Source organism: Macaca mulatta, chromosome 13 (genome assembly GCF_049350105.2).
Source record: "Macaca mulatta isolate MMU2019108-1 chromosome 13, T2T-MMU8v2.0, whole genome shotgun sequence".
In the NCBI taxonomy this organism is placed as follows: Eukaryota; Metazoa; Chordata; class Mammalia; order Primates; family Cercopithecidae; genus Macaca; species Macaca mulatta.
The window spans coordinates 51,481,359-51,502,087 of NC_133418.1; the positions used below are offsets into that span (position 1 = coordinate 51,481,359).

Genomic DNA, 20,729 nt, shown 5'->3' on the forward strand with positions numbered 1-20,729 from the left:
TTGAGCCCAGGAATTCAAGACTACTCTGGGCAACATAGTGAAACCTAATTGAAAAATTAGCTGGGCATGTGCCTGCAGTGCTAGCTACTTGGGAGGCTGAGGTGGGAGGATATCGAGCCAGGGAGGTGGAGGTTACAGTGAGCTGAGATCATGCCACTGTACACTTCAGCTTAGGTAACCGAGTGAGGCCCTGTCTCAGAAACAACAAAAACTTGCCTCAGGACTGCAGAAAAGCCACCTAGGGTTACTGTCCTGCCACCGCTCAACCCTGCTTTCAGTGTGTGCATCCAGAGGAAATGCCTTGAGATACATCACTTCTGACTCTCAGCTGGGAGACTACCTTCAAGGGCAAATTCAGCACCAGTACAACAGGGCAGCAGGCACTGCCCATCCCCTCCCTGGATTGGCTGCCTCCTCAGGAGGCTCTGGCCAATCAGGCTTTGACTGTGGGAGATCAGGTTGCCATCATGGTCTGGCCTTGACTTCCTCATCCAAAATGCCCTTGTGCCCCTGACTTGATTCCTAGGGTCTCGAAATATTTAAAATCAGAAAAAAGAGTAAGTGTTTTAGGCTTAAAATTGTGTCCCTAACATCAAGTAAAATGAACATTTAAGTCTCGCTACTCTTTGAGACAGCTACTCTTACCCTGTCATACAGGTAGAATAGCAGAGGCTCAGAAAAATTAGTCTACCCAAAGACCATCAAGTTAGGAGGAATGCCAGATTCCAAAGCCTGGACCTGCCCACCACCCTCTGTGCTTTTGAGTCCATCTAACCAGGAGTGACTGGGTTCAGAGAATTTTTTAAAAAATATCCCTTTCCAGTTTTAGCTAGCAAGTCTCAATGGCTGACAATGACATCATATTTACCTCCAGCTTTAACAACGACCAACTACAGAAGGGTGCAGGCCAGCTATCAGGACCAGTGTAAATGAGGAGGATGTTAGACACTGCTGGATTTCCAGCTCATCTGTGCCACCCATTCCAAACTCCCATTGGTCACAAGAAAGCAAAACCACCAAGATCACTGGGGGCTAAAAAGACCAGGGGGATGCTTTCAGTCATCTCCTTAGACGATTTCCAAGGGATCACTAGAGTTTAGAGAGCATGAGACCCTCCCTAAAACACCCTTCTCACAGTCTTGAGTAAGAGGGAACAAAAGACTAAACCAAAAGAATATGGAGATAGAAGGGGCAGACAAGGTAATATAACCCATTCACTCAAACCAGAGAAACCCTGGGAGCAGTGCCTGGCTAGCCCAGGGCTAATACGATGATGCTAAAAGAAAGCAACTGCATGTTGTCCAGCCACTTCTGGAACGAAGAATGCAACCATAGTGAAACTTCCAGACAGGGGCCACTCTAGTGGAGCTGACTCCATAATGTTCTTGTCTCCCTGTTGGACAAGTGCATGTAAAGCTAAAATTCGGAGCTACAGCCAGACATTTATGAGTACTGTGCCAAAATAATTTACAAAGTTATCCGAAGTCTTACATTTTATTTAAATAGCCTCCAATGAGAAGAGAGTGGGCCAATTACTACCCCTTCCTTGTAAAATGAAGTAACCAAGCCAAGGAGAGTAGGTGCACCCAGCAGCCAGCCAGTCATGTGACAGGTGGGGTGCCTCTCAGTGCGGGCGGCCACGACCACGGCCCCGGCCTGCTGCTGGGGGAGCATCCACAGTTGAGCGGGGGTTCTTGATGGTTTCATCTACAGACACGATCAGGCACGCAGCCTCAGAGGCTGCTGTCAACGCATTGATCCGCACCATAGCTGGCTCCCACACGAAGGCCTCAAAGTTGTCAGCAATGTCCTCGTTGTTGATGTCCACCCCATACCACGTGCCCCCCTGAAAGAGTAGGAAAAGAAAGGAGGTAATATGAAACTGCTTTCAACTTTCCTCTTGTAAACTGGTACTCCAAAAGACACTGCTAGGAACCCACAGACTCTCTCAACTTGGTGGCATTTTGCTGAAGAATACTGCATCTTCCTATGGCAGCATGTCAGGAACCTGGAAACACCCCTACTCCCGCCAACTCCTCCCTTTAACCCTGGACATACCACACAAGACCTCTGGGATCTTCTCCCAGGCAAGCTGTTGTGTTTCGGGGTAGCCCCATCCTCAGGTCACCTGAGGACTATATATCTATCAAACAATGAGTTCCCAAGATAAACAAGAATGACAAAAATACTATTCAATCTCTCATCTCATTGCTTCAAATAGCCCAATTTTATAGATGAGGCAAGTGAGACACAGAGATAAAGTCACTTTAAGCAAAAGTCCTAATACAAGCCAGAAGCAGGGTCATTCACTGGGTGCTGAGCACTTAACAAACCTACATCTATTTAACAAACGGAGAAATTAAACTCTCAGAGAGGTTGAAGTAACTAACCGAGGGTCACACTTGGAGGGCTCTGGAGGGCTTCACCACACTGATAAGCCCACTCCATGCAGTCAGCGTGTGCTTCCAGGAAGGTGGATGCAAGGTTCCTCCTGTGGTACCATGAGGAGCATCATACTCTTTTTTTTTTTTTTTTTTTTTTTTTGAGACACAGTCTCACACTATCACCCGGGCTGGAGTGCAATGGCACGATCTATGCTCACTGCAACCTCTGCCTGCTGGGTTCAAACGATTCTCCTGCCTCAGCCTCCCAAGTAGCTGGGATTACAGGTGCCCACCACCACACCTGGCTAATTTTTGTATTTTTAGTAGAGACAGGGTTTCACTATGTTGGCCAGGCTGGTCTCGAACTTCTGACCTCATGATCCACCCACCTCAGCCTCCCAAAGTGCTGGGATTACAGGCGTGAGCCACCGCGCCCAGCCACAATCATATTCTTGGTAGAAGCAATGAAGAAACCCTGGATCTCCAGTGCTAGCACCATGGCTTTCCTTCTGCCCTCAGAGGAGGCAGGTGGTCAGGTAGACAGGCTGGGTGGAGTTGCAGCCTATCTCCTGGGCTACGCGTGAACAGCTTGAGTAAGCACAGCTCACATTCAGAACCCAGCCCACCTGCCCAAACCCGGAACCCTGGGGAGAGAAAGGACCCACCTGGGCATGCCGAGCCCGCAGTTTGTTGAGAATGTTTGTGGCATCAAAGCCAGCATTGTCACACAGCTGGCGTGGGATAATCTCCAAGGCCTTGGCATACGCCCCAATCAACAGCTGCTGTTTTCCTGGAATAGTCCTTGAGTAATCCCGCAGGTACTTGGAGAGCTCCATCTCAATGGCCCCGCCACCAGCCACCACTGAATCATTCTGCAGAGATCAGACCTCTCAATGGAAGAAGGCCCCTGGTCCAAACTTCCATGCGGGGCCACTCAGTAGGTCCCTTCAGCCCAGAAAGAGTGGTTCTTCATTCCTTCCTCCATCCCAAGCCCCAAAAGCCCAGACACAGTCCCTATCTAGAACATCCCAACTTCAACCTGCTGAACCTTATGGTTTCTATTTTCAAGGTCACCTGCAGCTCAAAGACATTGGCACAATTACTGGAATACCTGACTACATTAGATCCACAGTTTGCTAACAAAATCAAGTGTTTCTTCTGCTTGCTCTGTTGCCCAGGCTGGAGTGCTGTGGTGTGATCATAGCTCATTGTAGCCACCAACTCCTGGGCTCAAGGGATCTTTCCACCTTAGCCTCCCAAGTAGCAGGGACTGACTGCAGGCACATACCACCATTCCTGGCTAATTTTTTTTTTTGTAGAGACAGGGTCTCGCTATGTTGCCCAGGCTGGTGCCAAACTCTTGGCCTCAAGCAACCCTCCCACCTCGGCCTTCCGAAGTGTTGGGATTACAGGTGTGAGCTACCACACCTGGCTAAAAGAACAAGTCTTAGCTTTCAAGGCAGGATGACCTATTTTTGAGAAACTGAGGCTCAGTTTCTCTACCATTTGTGGGGCAAATCAGGGCTCACCACACCACCCAGGAAAGGGCAGGTTATATAGAGAAGGAATCACCACACAAATCCAAGGTCTGATCAGCTAGGGAGATGAGAGTAGGCTGTGCAGGCAGGAGGCCATCAGCCCCGTACCTTGATGGCCCTCCTGACGATCATGATGGCATCATGCAGGGACCGCTCTGTCTCCTCCATAAACTGCTCGGCACCGCCACGGAGGATGAAGGTACATGTCTTGGCCTTGGGGCAGCCAGTAAAAAAATTGTACCTATGCCCAGGATTAAATAGTACACACATGAACTCTTGTCTGCCACCGTCCTACTGTATTGCTCTCACTGCCAGCCCTCCCAACACTCAGCAGCTGCTCTTACATTCTTCACTCAGGTTACCCAATCCCAACCTTACAGACGCTTTCTTGGAAAGGTCTACAACTGTACCACCAGGGCATAGAAGATTGTGGAGTCAAGGCTTTAGATCTTCCTGTAATGCTGTACATTATCTGAGCTCTTTATGGCTCAAAGGTGAGACTCCGTAAAACCTGTATACCACAGCCGAAAGATGGCAGAAGACCAGATCCAGGCGGGTTGTGAGCTCGGCCTGGGCCCACGGCTCACCTCTCGCCTCCAATCTGGGTCTCTTCAAACACCTGACATCGACCCAGCACATCTGCTGACAGAGCATTCACACTGGTCTGGATTGAGCCTCCACACGCCTAGGGAGCAAGGAAGGCAAGATCTAGCAGTGAAGGTTCCCGAGGCCAGGTAGCTTCCTGCCACCTCGTCTCAAGGCCAATTCCCATGCCTCTGCATTACCCGCCCTTTCCCTTGACTTCCAGGCGACCCTTCCCCACCTCTGAAAGAGCAAAAAACCAAAACAGAACTAAAACACATCAAGGGCAAACAGGAGAAGTTAAAAAGGAGATAAGGACCCATTCGATTCAGCTTATACTCCCTCCCCTAACTAGGGTGGCACTGGGTCCGGCACCTGAACTCAGGAGTACTTTAAACCTAAAAGTATCGTTTGTGGGATGCTCATGAAAGGGAAGAAATTTGGCTAGAAGAATCCATATTTGAGTTTGTCCAGCTAATCATAGCATTACTGCTAGGTTCTCTCACAAACCAGATTTCTGGACTTGTTTTGGTTAGACTGAAGTAGTTTGTGCCACTGGGCACACACACATGGAAATGGAGTGCTTCCTGGAAAAAAAGAGAGTTAAAAAAAAAAAAAAAACAGGGCTCAATTCACATGCCAACCTGACAGTACACTATCTGTTATACCAGGGGTCAGTGAAAACCCTTCAGGGCCACAAAGGCCAAGAAGCAGCCTGTGAAAATCTGGTTACCATCATTGTCCTCTTCAGATCCTCCTCAGGTACTCGGCCAGCACAGAACATGTCCCTGTCAGCAAAGTACTGGGTGGCCACATCCCCAATGGGGAGTTTGGACAAGACAACTTTGGCTCCAGAATGATGGATCTTCTCTAACTTGTCATAGAGAATGTTCCACTCAGCATCAACAATTGCCTGATAATCCTGGAGAGACCCAGAAAAGGATGAGAATGCTTTGGGGTGAAGGTTGACATATATGGTAAGGTAAAATACACCCACCCGCCCCCACCAAATAAAACATGCTGATTTATCTGGGAATTAACAGAGATAAACAGAATAGCCACTCCTCAGTCCAAGCAAACAAGGACCCCATAAGATGACTTACGAATCACCTGAAACTCCCCAACACAAAAACAGAAAGTAACCCCAAGGCTGAGAACCAGAGCTAGTGCTGTCAAGATGTGAGAAATAATTTAACCTGGCTGAGGTCTAGCCTCTTCTGAGGTGCTGGATTCATGGAGTTCCCAATAAGACCCCTTTGGCTGGGCACAGTGGCTCATGCCTGTAATCAGAGCACTTTGGGAGGCCGAGGCGGGTGGATCACCTGAGGTCAGGAGTTCAAGACCAGCCTGGCCAACATGGTGAAACCCTGTCTCTACTAAAAATACAAAAAAAAATTAGCTGGGCGTGGTGGCACATACCTGTAATCCCAGCTACTCAGGAGGCTGAGGCAGGGGAATTGCTTGAACCCAGCAGGCAGAGGTTGCAATGAGCCGAGATTGCACCACTGCACTCCAGCCTGGGCGACAGAGTGAGACTCCATCTTGAAGGAAAAAAAAAAGACCCCTTCCCCAAGAACTGCTCAAAGATGGGTGACACGGCTACCTCCAGAGGTAGCCTGGGTAACATCAACAATGAGAGCACACCTGTCTCTGCAGCACTAGGTCTAGTCTAGAAGTGGAGGAACTCACACCTGCACCAACAAGAGGAACCAAAATACCAGGCAGGCTATGTAGCTATAGAGGCCCTGCCAACCCCTTCCCCAGGACCAAAGCATATTTCAACAGGTCTGCCCTATCCAAATTTCCTCAGGTCAAGGTCACTCAGGGAGAATATAGAGTATGGAAAGAAGGGGGCCTAGTACTTAGATATCAATATTCAGGGGGGCAGGAAGAGAAAGGGGCCCACAACAGCCATGAAGACCCAGGGCTCTGGCTCAGAAAGCTGTCCATTTCCATGCCCCCACCAACTGGTGAACCCACCTACCTCAACTGTGTGGACTCTTATCTCAGCATTGTCCTTCTCAGCTTTCAACTCGAGCTCGACATTCAAAAGGGCGATCTTAGGATTGTGGTACTTTTTGGGTTGCATTTCAAACCCAGCGTAAGAGAAAGTCTTCTTGAATGCAACACCAGCTACCAGCTGAGAATCCTGTTTTAAGAAAACAAACAATTTAACAGTTTGGTACTAGTATGAAATAAAATCAAGCTACTTTTTTGCTGGTTAGTGCTTATCCATTCCTGTGAACCTGAGCTAATGATGTCTTTATTTCACTGTTGTAACACAGCCTTTCTGTTATCATAAAATCGGAGACAAATCTTTTTTTTTTTTTTTTAAACACCACAACATATTATTTCAGTTATCCCTTTAGCATTAAGGAAAATCATCTGGTTAGCAGAGGCAAAGCATGGTAAAGGCCTACTGGGCTGTCCTCTAAGACTGACTTCTGCAGCACTGGCCAATGGAGAATGCTCTACAAACTTCCATAAAGCACGCCAGAAGAGAAGCCAGGTGTTTACAAAGAAGGCGAAAGTCGTGCAATGCTACCCCCTTCTATGCCCCAACTCCCAAATCTCAAGTCTCCTCCTGCACACCTCCATGTACCCGTAACTTGCACTGCACCCTCCACCCCCATACCCCCAATAGCATGGATACTAGAGCCTTGACGCTTCCTCCCTCCAGAAGATGAAGCCAAAAGGTCATAAGAATCAGAAATACCCCGTGTAATTTCTAAGCTATCACTGCAGCTCCTCAGACCTCAATCCCTCAAGTTAGGATCTTCTACCACTTGTTCCACAACAGAGCTTCTCTGTGGGTTGGATTTAACAGCAGGGCATAATAGAAAGCACACTGCACTCAGGGCTGACTCAGCACTACCATGAGACTTAGGTTCCAATGTCAGATCCTTTCCTTACTAAATGACCGAGTCACTTCCCACACCATAAAAAAGGGTATTCAGTTCAATAACCTTTAGGTTCTCTGCCAGTGCTCATCTGCAATTCTAATCTATAATCCTGTAACCAATGGGTGAAGAGTATCTGTCCCCAATTCCTGCATCATTCAAATCCACAGCTTCCTAAAGGGAGTGATGCCTGAACTGAATGATGGATAAGCAGAAATTAGTTAAACAGAAAAAAGGAAAAAACGAGTGCTCTTAAGAGGTGGGAGGCAGTGCTGTGGAATCAGGGAATGAAAAGCCATTTGAAGTTGCTAGAATTTAAAGAACCAGCCAGTAAGGGAGAGAGAGGAGAAGCAGGCAGGGGCCAGTTTAGAAGGGTCTTACAGGCTCTGTTAATGCCTGGCTTTGTATAGGGAGTGCAGACGTCAGAAGGCTTTACGCAGAGGAATAAAGTAGGAGACTTCACCTTGCAAACAGTAAATAAGTACAATGGATTTAGGGGATCCAAAACTGGAAGAGGGGTGGCAATGGTCCCAGGAAAGAGTAAAGAGACAGACTCAAGAAATAATTCGGAAATCACGAGGAAAATGGAACAATGGTAATTGACAGGTTGGAGTCAGAAGGGTTTTCAAGGATGATCCCAGATTCCTAGTTTGAATAAACGGTGGTGACACCAACTATGACAGGAAATACAGAAAATGCTATCACAGGACTGGAGGACAAGATAAAGCGTTTAATAGCAGTTAGATACAAGAGCATGAGACTCAGAGGAGAGGTGAGGACTAAAGATATGGATCAGGAAATTCTCAGTTAACCCTGGTAACAAGTAAATAATCACTACCACTATTTATTGAATTCTGGGTCAGGTTTGTATGTATTTACCGAATGTAGGACAGTCTGGGAAAAACACAAGTGTGGCTTAGAGTCCCTGGCTTTCTTGCCAGGTAAGATTATTAGTCCTAATTTCTAGTTTAGTGGATGCCAATCTAATCTCAAGCATTTATGGAAGTAGGAAGGCCCAAGAGAAGATGAAAAATTGCTACTAAAGCAGTGAGTAAAGACAAAGTCAGCAAGCCATGATGAAGACAGGGAAATGGCTCAGATGACCTCCAGGTTTCTCACGGTTTTATTATATACAGAGAATCTCAGCCCACTGGTCTGACATGTGCCACAATAGGAGGGGAAATGGCAAAGTGGGAATGCAATTTGGGAGGGTAAAATTTAAAGAGAAGGGCCAGGCTATCTTTCAAGCTGGTCCTCCTCTACCCAAATCGCTTCAGTTGAGGTCACTGATGACGAGAAATAAGTACAGGAGGCCAGAGACTGCAAAGGCCAAAAGTAGCGTGGAGATACCAAGGACTTTTCCAGACAGACACTGCTGTGTTAAAAAGGAGGAGTTCTGCTGTCCAAGACAGTAGCCACTAGCTACGTGTTGCCATTTAAATTGAAATAAAATTAAGATTCAGTTCCTCAGTTACATTAGTTGCATTTCAGGTGCTCAGTAGCCAAGTGTGGATAGGGCTATCATATTGGACAGTGCAGATATGTAACAGTCCCACCACCCTACAGAAAGCTCTACTGGAGAGTGCTGAGTTAAGAGCTACACATGTTAATATGGATCAGTTTCTAGAGTATGCTGTTAAATGGACAAAAGCAAGCTACAGAACACTATATAAGCAATCTTTTGTCTTTAAAAAACAGTATTTACATACAAGCTCATATATGCACAAAGTAATTCTGCAAGGATACACACAAATAGTGGCAGTATATGGGGCAGGGGTAGCGCATGAAACACTTTAGGCCCCTTCACAGTTTGAAATATGTATCACCTATTCAAGATAAATGAATGAAAGAAGGGTGAGCTTAACAGTATCACTTAGGAGTAAACCAGTGAACTGAAAAATCCCTCTCAGATGCATTAATTGGGAGGTCACTGATAATTTATTTGAGCTAGTTCTACTACCCCCCAACTACCCACTGACACAGAGAACCTGAGATTCTGAAAATCATCCAGTCCAATTTTTCTATTCTGCTGACAAATAATATCCACAGAGGTTACCAAGTTTATCTAGTCACAGCCTCTAATGGCAGTACGGGAAGTACAATATAAGTCTGACTTCCTGCCTAACATGCATTCTCTTTACTCCTGTAATGAGTACCCTTCTGCCATATGAAGCTGTCTGAAGAGTCAATATGAAAGCAAGAGCTGTCTAGGAAGGTCACAGCAGGCTTACCTCGAGGGCTCCACCCTGTACCTTCTTGATTCCAATCATTTTAAGCTGCAGCAAATCATCGAGCATCATCACTGCATCCACCACCATCTTAGCAAAGAAAGCTTTCTGCTGGGAGATCAGCTTGGAGCTCAAAGCAGTCATGGCACACTTTTCCAGCAGCTTCCTCTGCTCCCTGGGACACAAGGGTAGAATCTGCATCAGGTCTTGAAAACCAAATCCCTCTTATCTGATTCTATTACCATGTGGAGGTAGTTCCCTTCCAGTCTCTAAACTCAGCCCTCTCCAACTTCACCTTCTGTATCTTTAGGGCAGATTATCAGTGACAGATGGTGACTGCAGTCAAAGATCTCATATGTGGCAGCTTTTAAACTACAGTCGACAGCTTCTTTTGTGCTCTGTGGCCTGGGACACAGCCAAGGGTCCGGCATGAGCCAAACAGCTCCAGGCACATAGAAGAACGGCAGCATGCTTCTGCATCCAATTTGGCCACAGGAAGTCAGTCAAGGTTCTGACAAGGGCCTGACGCGGTGACTCGCACCTGTAATCCCAGCACTTTGGGAGGCGGAGTTGGGAGATTACTTGAGCCCAACAGTTCCAGACCAGCCTGGGCAATATAGCAAGGCTACGTCTCTTTAAAAAAAAAAAAAAAAAAAAAAAAAAAAGGCCCACTACAGACTTACACTTTATCTGCCTTCTTCACAGTCACAGCAATCTCTTTGATCTTGTTAACCGCCTGCCAAGAACAGAAGTTGAATGAGTTTCTCATGCTAAAGATGAACTGCTGAAATGGACCCCAATCTCTCAATAGTCCCGAGTCTGTTTACTCCCAAATCCTAAGCATTTATACTTTACAGCTGAAACAACACTTCTAGGTCTTGTAACTGCTCAGAAAAATGTAAAACTCTATAGTTCAGAAAATTCCAAAAGTCAGAAATGCAGAGTGGGTATACAGTTCTGAAGAATCAGGGTGCTTCCAAGATTTTGTTCTGGGTCTGCAGGTAACACACTACAACAAATGAGTGGAAACAGCTGTGACAGGAGATTAAGCCAAATCTCCTGGTTTACTAAAAACACCTATGACAACTTCTACCACTTTATATATTAGTTATATATAAAACATGCTACAAATATATAAACTATCTTTTCCAAAGTACTCCTCATATATTATTTCATTTTAATGTCACTATTCAAATTAGAGATAGCAAAGAGAGAAAGTAAGGCCTAGAAAGATTAAATGACTTGTCCCAGATCACAAATGAAGGTTAGAGGGCAAATAGTTAGGTCTCAATATACACCATGAGGTACTTGATAAAAACTAGTCCTTACTAAAAGACCATGTCTACATCATAGTCTACCAGGCTGACTCTAACCTGAGGCTTAAAAAGATTAAGTAATACACCTCATCAAATGGCTACAGAATAGTAGAACTGAGATTACTAGGGAGATGTCAGAAAATGCCCAAAGTACCCTGTTCCCCAGTCCCTCCACACTGCTGGAAAGAAATTCCCCTTCCTAAGAGAAATGTGAAGGTGCCCAGACCCAAGGCAAGGTTAATCAGTACTGCCCATACCAGCTGGGTGGCTGTGCGGAAAGCTCGAATGATGATCTGGGGGTGTAAACCTTCCTCCACATAGGGTTTCACTTGCTTCAGAAACTCTGCAGCCAGCAAGGTCACTGAGGTGGTGCCATCACCCACCTGGAAGATGACAGGAAATACACGTTTTCTGATGTTCAGGGAATAAAGCCCTGAAACTCCATTTTTAGGCACACTACCCATTTAAACTGAGTATTCTTTAAATGGATGTCAAGCTTTTTTCTGGAAGCACAGGTTTTTGCAATAAGTAGAAAGAAGGTAATGGTAGTTAGATATCCATCATGTCAAATAGTCCTGGGCTACAAAATTAATTCCCCAGACAGCCCCATTCTCTAAAGAGGGCTGATGTGGACAATCACATGTTCTCAGGGTATAAAATTACACACATGAATTAAGTGAGAGCTTATGTTACGTACAAGGCATTGTGATAAGACAGTCATTGTCATGCGTATTATAATACAGTACTTACAAAAATCATGGTACCAAGAAGCATGAGACAAACATTGTTTAAGAACCAAAAGGTGGTTGGGCACAGTGGCTCACACCTGTAATCCCAGCACTTTGGGAGGCCGAGGCAGGCGGATCACCTGAGGTCAGGAATTCAAGACCAGCCTGGCCAACATGGTGAAACCCCGTCTCTACTAAAAATACAAAAATTACCTGGGCGTGGTGGTGGGCGCCTGTAATCTCAGCTACTCGGGAGGCTGAGGCAGGACAATTGCTTGAATCCAGGAGGCAGAAGCTGCCGTGAGCCGAGATCACACCACTGCAATCCAGCCTGGGCAACAAGAATGAAACCCCCTCTCAAAAGAAAAAAAACACAACAAAACTGGGAATAAGCAGATTACTAGTCTGCTAATCTTTTTTAGATGGTACTTTTCTGTGATGGGATCTAAACCCTACTTAATGAGGGTGAAAAAAAGAGCTTTCAAGAAAATTGGATAAACTTAAAACCAGAAGAGATTAATTTCGGTAGCGATGGGGTCGTGCTGTATTGCCCAGGCTGATCTCAAACTCCTGGATTGAAGCAATCCTCCCACCGTGGCCTCCTAAAGTGATGAGATACAAGCATGAGCCACCATGCTCAGCCCAGAAATTTATTTTTAACTTCATGTATCTTCACTGTGTAAGGTAAGAAATTCTCATGGGGCAAAAAAAAAAAAAAAAGGTTACTACAGAGAAGGTTTAAGTGGCCAGATTTCTGGACCAAAAGGTATTATTCCCTCATTGAAGACAAAAACAAATCAAATCCAGACTCTTCTCACTTTAATTTTAAATATGCTATACCTATTTTATAGGCTAGTGGGTCCTAATAAATCTTTTAATATAACTTTAGGACATATCTATAGTATACTTATTTTACAGTACTCTAAAATACAAAACCTATCTGTCAACACATTTATTAATACTCCAGGGTTAGAATTTATTTTTAAAAGACAGAATGGCTAATGCCATGAATTATACACTTAAAAATGGTTACAAGAATAAATTTTATGTCTATTTTATCATCAGTTCAAAAAAATAAGCCTGGTGGACTGGGAAATGCCAGTAGCTCCAACGCCTAAGGAAGCTGAAGTGAGAGGAGGCTTCAGCCCAGGAGTTGAAGGCCAACCCAGGCAACATAGGAAGACTCCATCTCCTTAAAAAAAAAAAAAAAAAAAAAAAAAAGGGCAGATTGGAATCCTTAGTTTACAGCCCCATTTTATAAGCGATGAGAGGTGGAATTATTTAACCTAGCAACTCAAACAAATGACAGCACACAACCTGTTAAGGTCTCAGGCAGTAGACTGATATCTAAAGACTGTTGTCATTCACCAATGTATTAACGGATATGAAAAACTACATGTAATGAAATAGGATGAATTTTAAAAGGCTAATAATTCTAAATACTTTTATAAGCATGTATTACTTGTACAATTTTAATTATATAAAATCTTTAAAAAATTTAATAGAGGAGAACTAAGGAGCGAGCAAGCATGTGTTTCAACCTCCATTTAAACACACAACTATTTTCTTACCTCAGCATCTTGGGATTTGGCAATGTCTACCAAAGTCTTTGCTGCAGGATGGACAACATCAAGAAGTTTCAGAATTGTGGCCCCATCATTAGAAATTGTTGCTTTGCCTTAAAAGAAACAAACAAAAATTTAAAGCCCCTTTCTTAAATGCTGTCTTCAAGTTGGACCTAGAGACCAGGTACACTTTACTGGGATGGGGCAGAAGGGATCACGACAGGGCTGAAGGGAAAGGATACCTATCTGATCTTTCTATACAGAATTCGCTCTGTACACAAAGGGTCTAAAATCACAAGCTTTTGAAGACCACAGACTCCCAATTTTCCTTGAAGAGTAATTAATACATATCAACTGGATACAAAGAAGATTTTTTAAATAGAAGTAACCACTCAGATATTCTTACCACAGTTGATACCCTCACACATCAATATACCAAGATATAAACAGGAATTTTCTTGTCTTGATAACAATGGAAGTGACCACAGGAAACTCCAGATGGTTCTATTTCATGTTTCTAGGCCACGTCTCCCTGTGAGGCAACAGGCTTTTGAGCCTAGGTTCTCTCATATATTCCCACATGGGCTCAGCAGTCAGGACGATATAAGAATTGCAACTGCTTCAGAGTGAGTCATCTTTCAACGATCTTAAAAACAGTGGGATTTCTGAGACCAACGTATGCTAGTCCCAAACACCCCCCAGGAGCCTCCTCTCTGCACATAGGCCTGAGGAACTCTGTAGACTTACCTCTGCCATCCACAATAAGCTTGTCCATGCCACGGGGACCCAGGGTGGTTCTTACAGCTTCAGCAATCACCTGGCAGGCACTGATGTTACTCACAAGCTGGGGTATGCCTTGGGAGCTATCAGTCCCCTCTTTCAATAGGATAACTGGTGTGGGCTAGAAAAGAAAGAAAAATTAACTGCTTTTAATAATCATCTATCATAATGAGACTGGCAGGGGAAAGGGGAAAATGCTCCCATCTCTCCCTTAACAGAATTATCTAGAGGTCTTCTTAAACCACATTCCCCCAACTGTCTACCACATCCATTCCCCAACCAGCCTCTACCTCCAGAGACACTATTAAATTTAGCCTACCCTGCAGGTATACTAGACAGGAAAATGGTTTGAGAAGCACTGACCTCGTCTAAAAAGAACAAATCATGAGTTCTCCAGTGCCCAGCTGAATGACCATGGCCTTTTCAACTTCTGACCTTACTCCCTGTGCGGAGGAATTAGGTCACAACACAGGAGGAAGAGGCAGACCCTGCTAAATGTTCATCCCGCAGCAAAACATCCACTTGTCTGTGTTACAGCTCAATCTTAGGGAAGCAGATGGGGCACTGATGCAAAATGCAAGATGCCAAGAGCTTGAGGTGTTGTCCTGGAGATGCCCAGGCAGTCAGCTTTATATAACAGTGATGTTCAGCTGCAGTGTAGGAAAACAGGCAGAGAAACAAATAGTACCTTTGCCCTGTTTTGAAAAATGATGGCAAATCTAATTCATATAGCAATGTTTCCACCTCTCATGCTGGCTCAATAAAGCTTCTGTGTGACTAATTTCCAATCAGATACCCCAAAGAAGTTTCTCTCTTTCTACATTGCATTGGTCTCCAGAACATTCCCTATCCCTGTAAGGGCTTCATTTGCAGACCTGCTTTAGAAACTCTGAGAAACAGGAATACTTGCTTGTTTTAAAGGGCCTGCTCAGATATATTTGCTCCAGTGACCACCTTTATTAGCACAGAGGGTAATTTCTCAGCTTAGCAAACCAGAGTACTTTCCCTCTGCATTCAAATGTGAGCCTTCAGAGATGAGCCCACAAACTAGATCCAGTCTTCTCAAGTGTTTCTGGCTAATTTTGTGTGTGACACAGAATGCAGTAGGATAAATACTATTTCAAAACTTTTATTGTGTTTAAATTTGTTACTAGGCTATGATTAAAAATGTACTTCTTGGCCAGGCGTGGTGGCTCACGCCTGTAAACCTAGCATTCTGGGAGGCCAAGGTGGGTGGATCACGAGGTCAGGAGATCGAGACCATCCTGGCTAACACGGTGAAACCCCGCCTCTACTAAAAATACAAAAAATTAGCCAGGCGTGGTGGTGGGCACCTGTAGTCCCAGCTACTCGGGAGGCTGAGGCAGAAGAATGGTGTGAACCTGGGAGGCAGAGCTTGCAGTGAGCCGAGATGGCGCCACTGCACTCCAGCCTGGGCGACAGAGTGAGACTCCCTCTCAAAAAAAAAAAAAAAAAAAAAAAAAAGAGTATTTCTTACTGTGGCATGCAATAAAAAGTTTGAAAGCCATCGCCTAGTCCTTACAGGCACATGAGATGTCTGAGCAAGGAAGGCACAGGAAAGCACAGGGTTTTCCCAGCCTAACAACGAGGAGTGAGGAATTCCTGCCAAAGACAGAGTCTAGCCACCCATGAGGCTGATTCCTTATTAACTGGTCAATTTCTTAAAAAGCTCAACTCTTTTGGCCAGCACAGCTGGAGGGTAGTAATCAAGAGGAAGACTGGAATAAAGCTGAAGAGGCAGGCAGGAACCAGATCACATACCCACTTGTAGACATACTATGGTGAGGAGTTCAGATTTCATTCCTAAAAAGGAAAGCCCTGGGAAGCTTTCAGCAGAGGAAAGGCATACTGTGATTTACATAAAAACAAAAACCACTGTAGAAAAAAGAGGATCACTTGAGCTCATGGAGTTCAAGATCAGCCTGGGGAACTGGGCAAGACCCTGTCTCTACAAAAAGAAAATGAAAGATACCCAATAAACTCCACGGAATAAGAGAGTGGGAGTAATTTAATATATTATTCTTTTTTTTTTTTTAAATATTTCTAAGAGACAGGGTCTTGCTCCACCATCCACGCTGGAGTGCAGTGGTGAGATCATAGCTTACTATAAGATCAAGCCTCCTGAGCTGGGCCTCAACGCATGTGGTACCACACCTGGCTAATTTTTTAAATTTGTATTTAAAAAACGTCACCCAAGCTGGTCTCCAACTCCTGGCCTCAAACAACCCTCCCGCCTCAGCCTTCTAAAGCACTAGGATTACAGGCATGAGGCACCATGCCAGGCCCTCATTAATTTTTTGTAAATGTTTGTCAAATAATCAAACATTACTCATTTTATTTTTTATTTTAAAAAGAATGCTTGTCATGTAAACCCCTACATTTGGGGTCAGGCATCAACTGAAGGGAAAATTCCTTCCTTTTGCTGGAGTGTCCCAGGTCTGGTGGCAAGAAATGGCTTCTCTATACTGCCAGCATTCTTCCTGGCCCAGTCCGTGGCACCTTCTGTAAGGGAAAGATGTGTGTCCTGAAAGGCCCCACCATCTGTCAGTCTTGCTGAATCATTCCTTATGGCAGCCCCAAGTCTTCTCTGGTCCACCCCTGCCACAGGTGGAGTATTACACTTTAAATCAAAAACTAACATTGAGTCTAAATCACTTTTCTACCACCTTCAACAGGTTCTTTCACCTCCTTAACAGCTTAACTTATCCAATGCTTATGTACACTTTTTCTCACCTCAACCTGCAAAGTGTACCCCCATCTAAAATAGTCACTGCCATCTTCTACCAAAACCACTTTCTTACCACCAGTTCACCAATTCCTCAGGGCTCCAATTCTTCCAAGAAGTTTTCTCTACAGTAATAACAGGGGCATCTGAACAGGGGATCCCGTAACTTTCTCTTCACTTGCACTTGCTCACAACTTTTGTATTACTATCTATCTTAAGTATAAGCTTTCCAAAAACAAGGACCAGAATAACCTTAATTTGAAGAGTGCCAAGATTTGGTCACGCATGAAGCAATATTCAGCAGCTTCTGGGGCTGAAAATCCAACTGCTACTTGTAAGTGTTTAACAGTACTGGCTTCTTGACTTTTGGGGAGAAAAGCACTGTCAGTATAGTAACACTAAATTTACTTAGAGTTCTTAAGTACAATGCAAGCAGAGCTTGGAAGCAGCTAACCACAGATTCCCCAGGTTCTCTATGCTTTGTAGGCCCAGAAGAAATGGCAGGCTGGGTAGAGAGCGTCTATGGGGAGGAAAAGGTGGCAGAGCTGGGTTGAGTCAAACCAAGCCAAGCATGATATAGGTTCTCTTCTAACAGTTTCCCAGCAGCAGGCACTGTATGGAAAGTCCAGCTTCCGTCCCTTAGTTACTTTCAACCTCGCTCCTTTTTTTTATTTATTACTCTAATAAATAAGAAACAAGGTCGGGTGTGGTGGCTCATGCCTGTAATCCCAGCACTTTGGGAGGCCAAGGTGGGTGAGTCACAAGGTCAGGTGTTTGACACCAGCTTAGTCAACATGGTGAAACCCAGTCTCTCCTAAAAACACAAAAATTAGCCAGGCGTGGTGGCATACGCCTGTAATCCCAGCTACTTGGGAGGCTGAGGCAGGAGAATTGCTTGAACCTGGGAGTGGAGGTTGCAGTGAGCCAAGATCACGCCACTGCACTCCAGCCTGGGCAACAGCAAGACTCCATCTCGGGGGAAAAAAAAAAAAAAGAAAGAAACAAACAAAAGCAGACTCCAGTAATCCTGTCACAGGTATCATGGAAGGTTTTGGAATTTCAGCTTACTGATCTTCCTCTTCATCCTATTTTAAAACTTTCACTAAGCATCATTAAGCTTAATGGTTTACAAAACAAGAACAAGTGTGTATATGCCAAGGCACAGAGCGCTCAACACCACAAAGGCAAGGACATACATTTTATACTAGCTGTACCAACATCACAGGACTGAGGTTTCAGGGGACCTTTTCACTTCTCTTTCGATTACAGAAGGATTCTAGAATACCAGGGGCCAATTTGAAGACAGGAAGACTCTTGGAGATAGAAGTTTTACGTTCCAAAAATGGGAAGGAGATATTAAGAGCCAATACAGCAGGGAAATAGTCAATCTGACAGAATAGGGGTCAGTTCAGGGAAAACCCAAGTGTGGTGACCGAGATAGAGCCCACTGGTGAAGTTTTATCACGGCAGAGAATGGCGGTTCTGATCCCCAGCTGTGTGAATGTGAACTAAAGCTCTTATGGAAGACTTGGCAGCGGGGTGGACTGATTACAGAGATGAAAGGAACCAAACAACCACCTCGCCAAGTAAGAGCTAACATTGCTGAGTGCTTACTATCTGCAAGGCACACTGACAAACTGAGAACCAGAAATTAAATAACATGCTCAAAGTCACACAGCTAGTAAGTGCCAGAGCTAAGTTACAAACCTAGGCATTCAGTGTAGCTCCAGAGGCCTTACTCTAAACTGCTATACTATGCTGCCTCTGCACAGAAGATGAAGACTTCAAGAATGAGCAATGCTGGAGACATAAAGGGAAGAGAAGTACAGTTAAATGCGAATTTCCTTCTACGTTGGGTACAAGCGGGATTCACAGGGCATCTGGTAGAACACCTAAAAGGAGTCTGCCTCCCTAACAGGACAGGGAAAAGCTGCAGGAAGCAGGAAAAGAACAGAAGATTGAGTCGGACAGGCCAAAATGAATAAGTGAACTGCAAAGTGCACAGAAAGCAGTATCTCAGTCAGGGTCAAACACCACCTCGGAAGCTGGCCCTACTCAACAACAACCCAGGAGATACCATCGAGGCTTGGGACCCACGGGAAGCATCTGAAGCTACGAGAGGGAGAAAAGAGGTGTGGGGAGTAGGGCTACAAGGAGCACTTTAGGTGGCTCCAGGACTCACAGCAACTCCCTCGCCCCATATTTTAAGAAAATGAGACCCAGAGTTAGGTAGCCAACTAGAAAAGTCTTTCTAATGTCACCGGAGTCCGAGCCTGGGTCTTCCCACCTCCGATACAGTGTCTCCATCTGCCTTTCCCGTTCTCCTGGCTGAGAGGCTGCACCCCCCGGCAACCACCAGGGCTTGGTACATTCAGTAGGCACTAGAGACACATTTATTTAATGACTGAGCGAGTGAATGAATTAAAAGTACTAGGGAAGGCGTCTGCTTCTCTGCACACTGCGGTGAGGGTCAGCGAGTGACCATAGTGAGTCCCTGGGCGGGCATAATATGAGGTCCCCAATGTGCCTCTGCCGGTTCTAGGAAGCACACGTCTTTATAGACTGCAAATCTCAGGGCAGCCCGGGCTTCCAAGTCTAGCGCCGACCGCGTAACCACGGCCGACCTGCACTGTTTCACGCAAGTCCCGGTCATGCGGGGCTCAAAAAGAGGTCCTCGACGTGGGTTTGCGGGCCCGAAGCACCCTGGGACTTGTAGTCCCCAACCGGCCCGCCCAGAGACTCCCCTAAAGCCCCACGCAGCCCTCGCCAACGGCTCCAGCGCCGTGCTCAGGCCGAGCCAGGCCGCGACTGCCCGGGGTGGCCCATAAGCTGGGGATCTGGGCGAGAACAGAGGCGTCAAGTAAAAAAGGATCCTACAGAGGAAGCCCCGGCCGAGTGGGGCCGGCCACCGGCCAGATAGCAGCTGATGGCGACGGATGCGCGAGACACCACTCACCATCATTTTGGAAGCTGATTCAGCAGCCCGCCACTCTCCCCTCTTCTCCGAGACCCGGCCGCCCAGCAACCCACAATGCTTCGCGCAATAGAAATACCCAGAAGATTGGGCCGGGAGAGGAAAAGAACGGACCACTTCCGCTACTCTATGGTTCGCTACCACCGAGTCGGTGCGGCTAGAAGGACCTGAGGCTGGGCTTCCGGGGCTCGCTAGTGAGGGGTGGTCATTAAAGAGGGTATCACCGCATTTCGGTCGTGCTACTTTGAGCACGGAGGGTCTTTGCTCGGTCCGCATCACCTACTAACTTAATTCCACCTTCCTCCATCCCCGGGCGCCAGACCAAGGAATGCAATAAAGGCAAAAGTGTGGGACGCAAAGTGTGGGATAGGCTGGTGCCAAAGCACTTTACGTGAGCGATCTCATTTAATCCTCATAACCCTATTGCGTTGGTCCTATTATTAAGGCCATTTTACTGATGAGAGAACGGAGGCTGACAGGTTACGGTGTCCAGTGTCATAGTTACACAGTGTCAACGGGGCGAGCGTGGGAAGCTGGCCCCAAAGCCCGTTTTCTGGCTTTGCACTGGCCAGAGGCTCCTCGTGGATGGCGTGCGCCAGGCCGCGTCCCCAGCGCGTATCCACGGTGAGCGCGCAAGCGTTGGTGGCACTGGGCGGAGAACCCCGTGGCGCAAGACGAGTGCCTTCCCGTGAAGGCGTGGGGAAGAGGGAAGCGCAGCTGGGAGAAGGCTAATCGTAGTCAAGCGAGGCGGCCTTAGAGTGGACAGGACCGAGACCGCAAGGACTAACGGCCATGACTATCGGCAGCTGAAGCAAGTCCGGTACCGGCACACCTCCAGTGCTTGTCCTTCGCGGCCCGCCCACCGCCCTCGAGGACCAGGAAAGCGGAGTCCAAACTGAGAAATGCTGGGGCGGGGCTGAGGCGAGGGCTGGCTGTAGCTGTTAAGAGTTTAAGCCAATCAGCCCCCGGCTCCACTTCTCTCTACCAA

General features: G+C 46.0%; 1 protein-coding gene and 1 long non-coding RNA gene across 17 annotated transcripts; one reads left to right on the top strand and one right to left on the bottom strand.

Moving 5' to 3' along the window:
• Nucleotides 1-1,478: 1,478 nt before the first annotated feature.
• CCT7 (chaperonin containing TCP1 subunit 7) lies at nt 1,479-19,790 on the bottom strand. 16 transcript variants are annotated; one of them, XM_015112533.3, is made up of 13 exons: nt 19,724-19,790; nt 14,385-14,671; nt 13,989-14,142; nt 13,248-13,354; nt 11,206-11,331; nt 10,316-10,368; nt 9,636-9,807; nt 6,489-6,653; nt 5,238-5,426; nt 4,510-4,607; nt 4,031-4,163; nt 3,050-3,256; nt 1,479-1,846 (listed from the first exon to the last, which is right to left on the bottom strand). In XM_015112533.3, exons 3-13 carry the CDS (start codon nt 14,014-14,016, stop codon nt 1,625-1,627), a joined length of 1,500 nt encoding a protein of 499 aa, XP_014968019.1. In that variant the 5' UTR covers nt 14,017-14,142; nt 14,385-14,671; nt 19,724-19,790; the 3' UTR covers nt 1,479-1,624.
• LOC144333746 (uncharacterized) lies at nt 16,059-19,779 on the top strand. The gene is made up of 2 exons (XR_013402712.1): nt 16,059-16,483; nt 17,538-19,779. It is a non-coding gene; the product is annotated as an uncharacterized LOC144333746 (long non-coding RNA).
• Nucleotides 19,791-20,729: the final 939 nt, after the last annotated feature.

Excerpts from the sequence above, each read along its gene's own strand:
- CCT7 (XM_015112533.3), bottom strand. The coding sequence starts at position 14,016 with ATGGACAAGCTTATTGTGGATGGCAGAG. Across the intron at positions 9,808-10,315 it reads GTGAAGAAGGCAGATAAAGT|GGAGCAGAGGAAGCTGCTGG; the intron begins GTAAGTCTGTAG and ends CTTGTGTCCCAG. Across the intron at positions 1,847-3,049 it reads TGCGGGCTCGGCATGCCCAG|GGGGGCACGTGGTATGGGGT; the intron begins GTGGGTCCTTTC and ends CTACTCTTTCAG.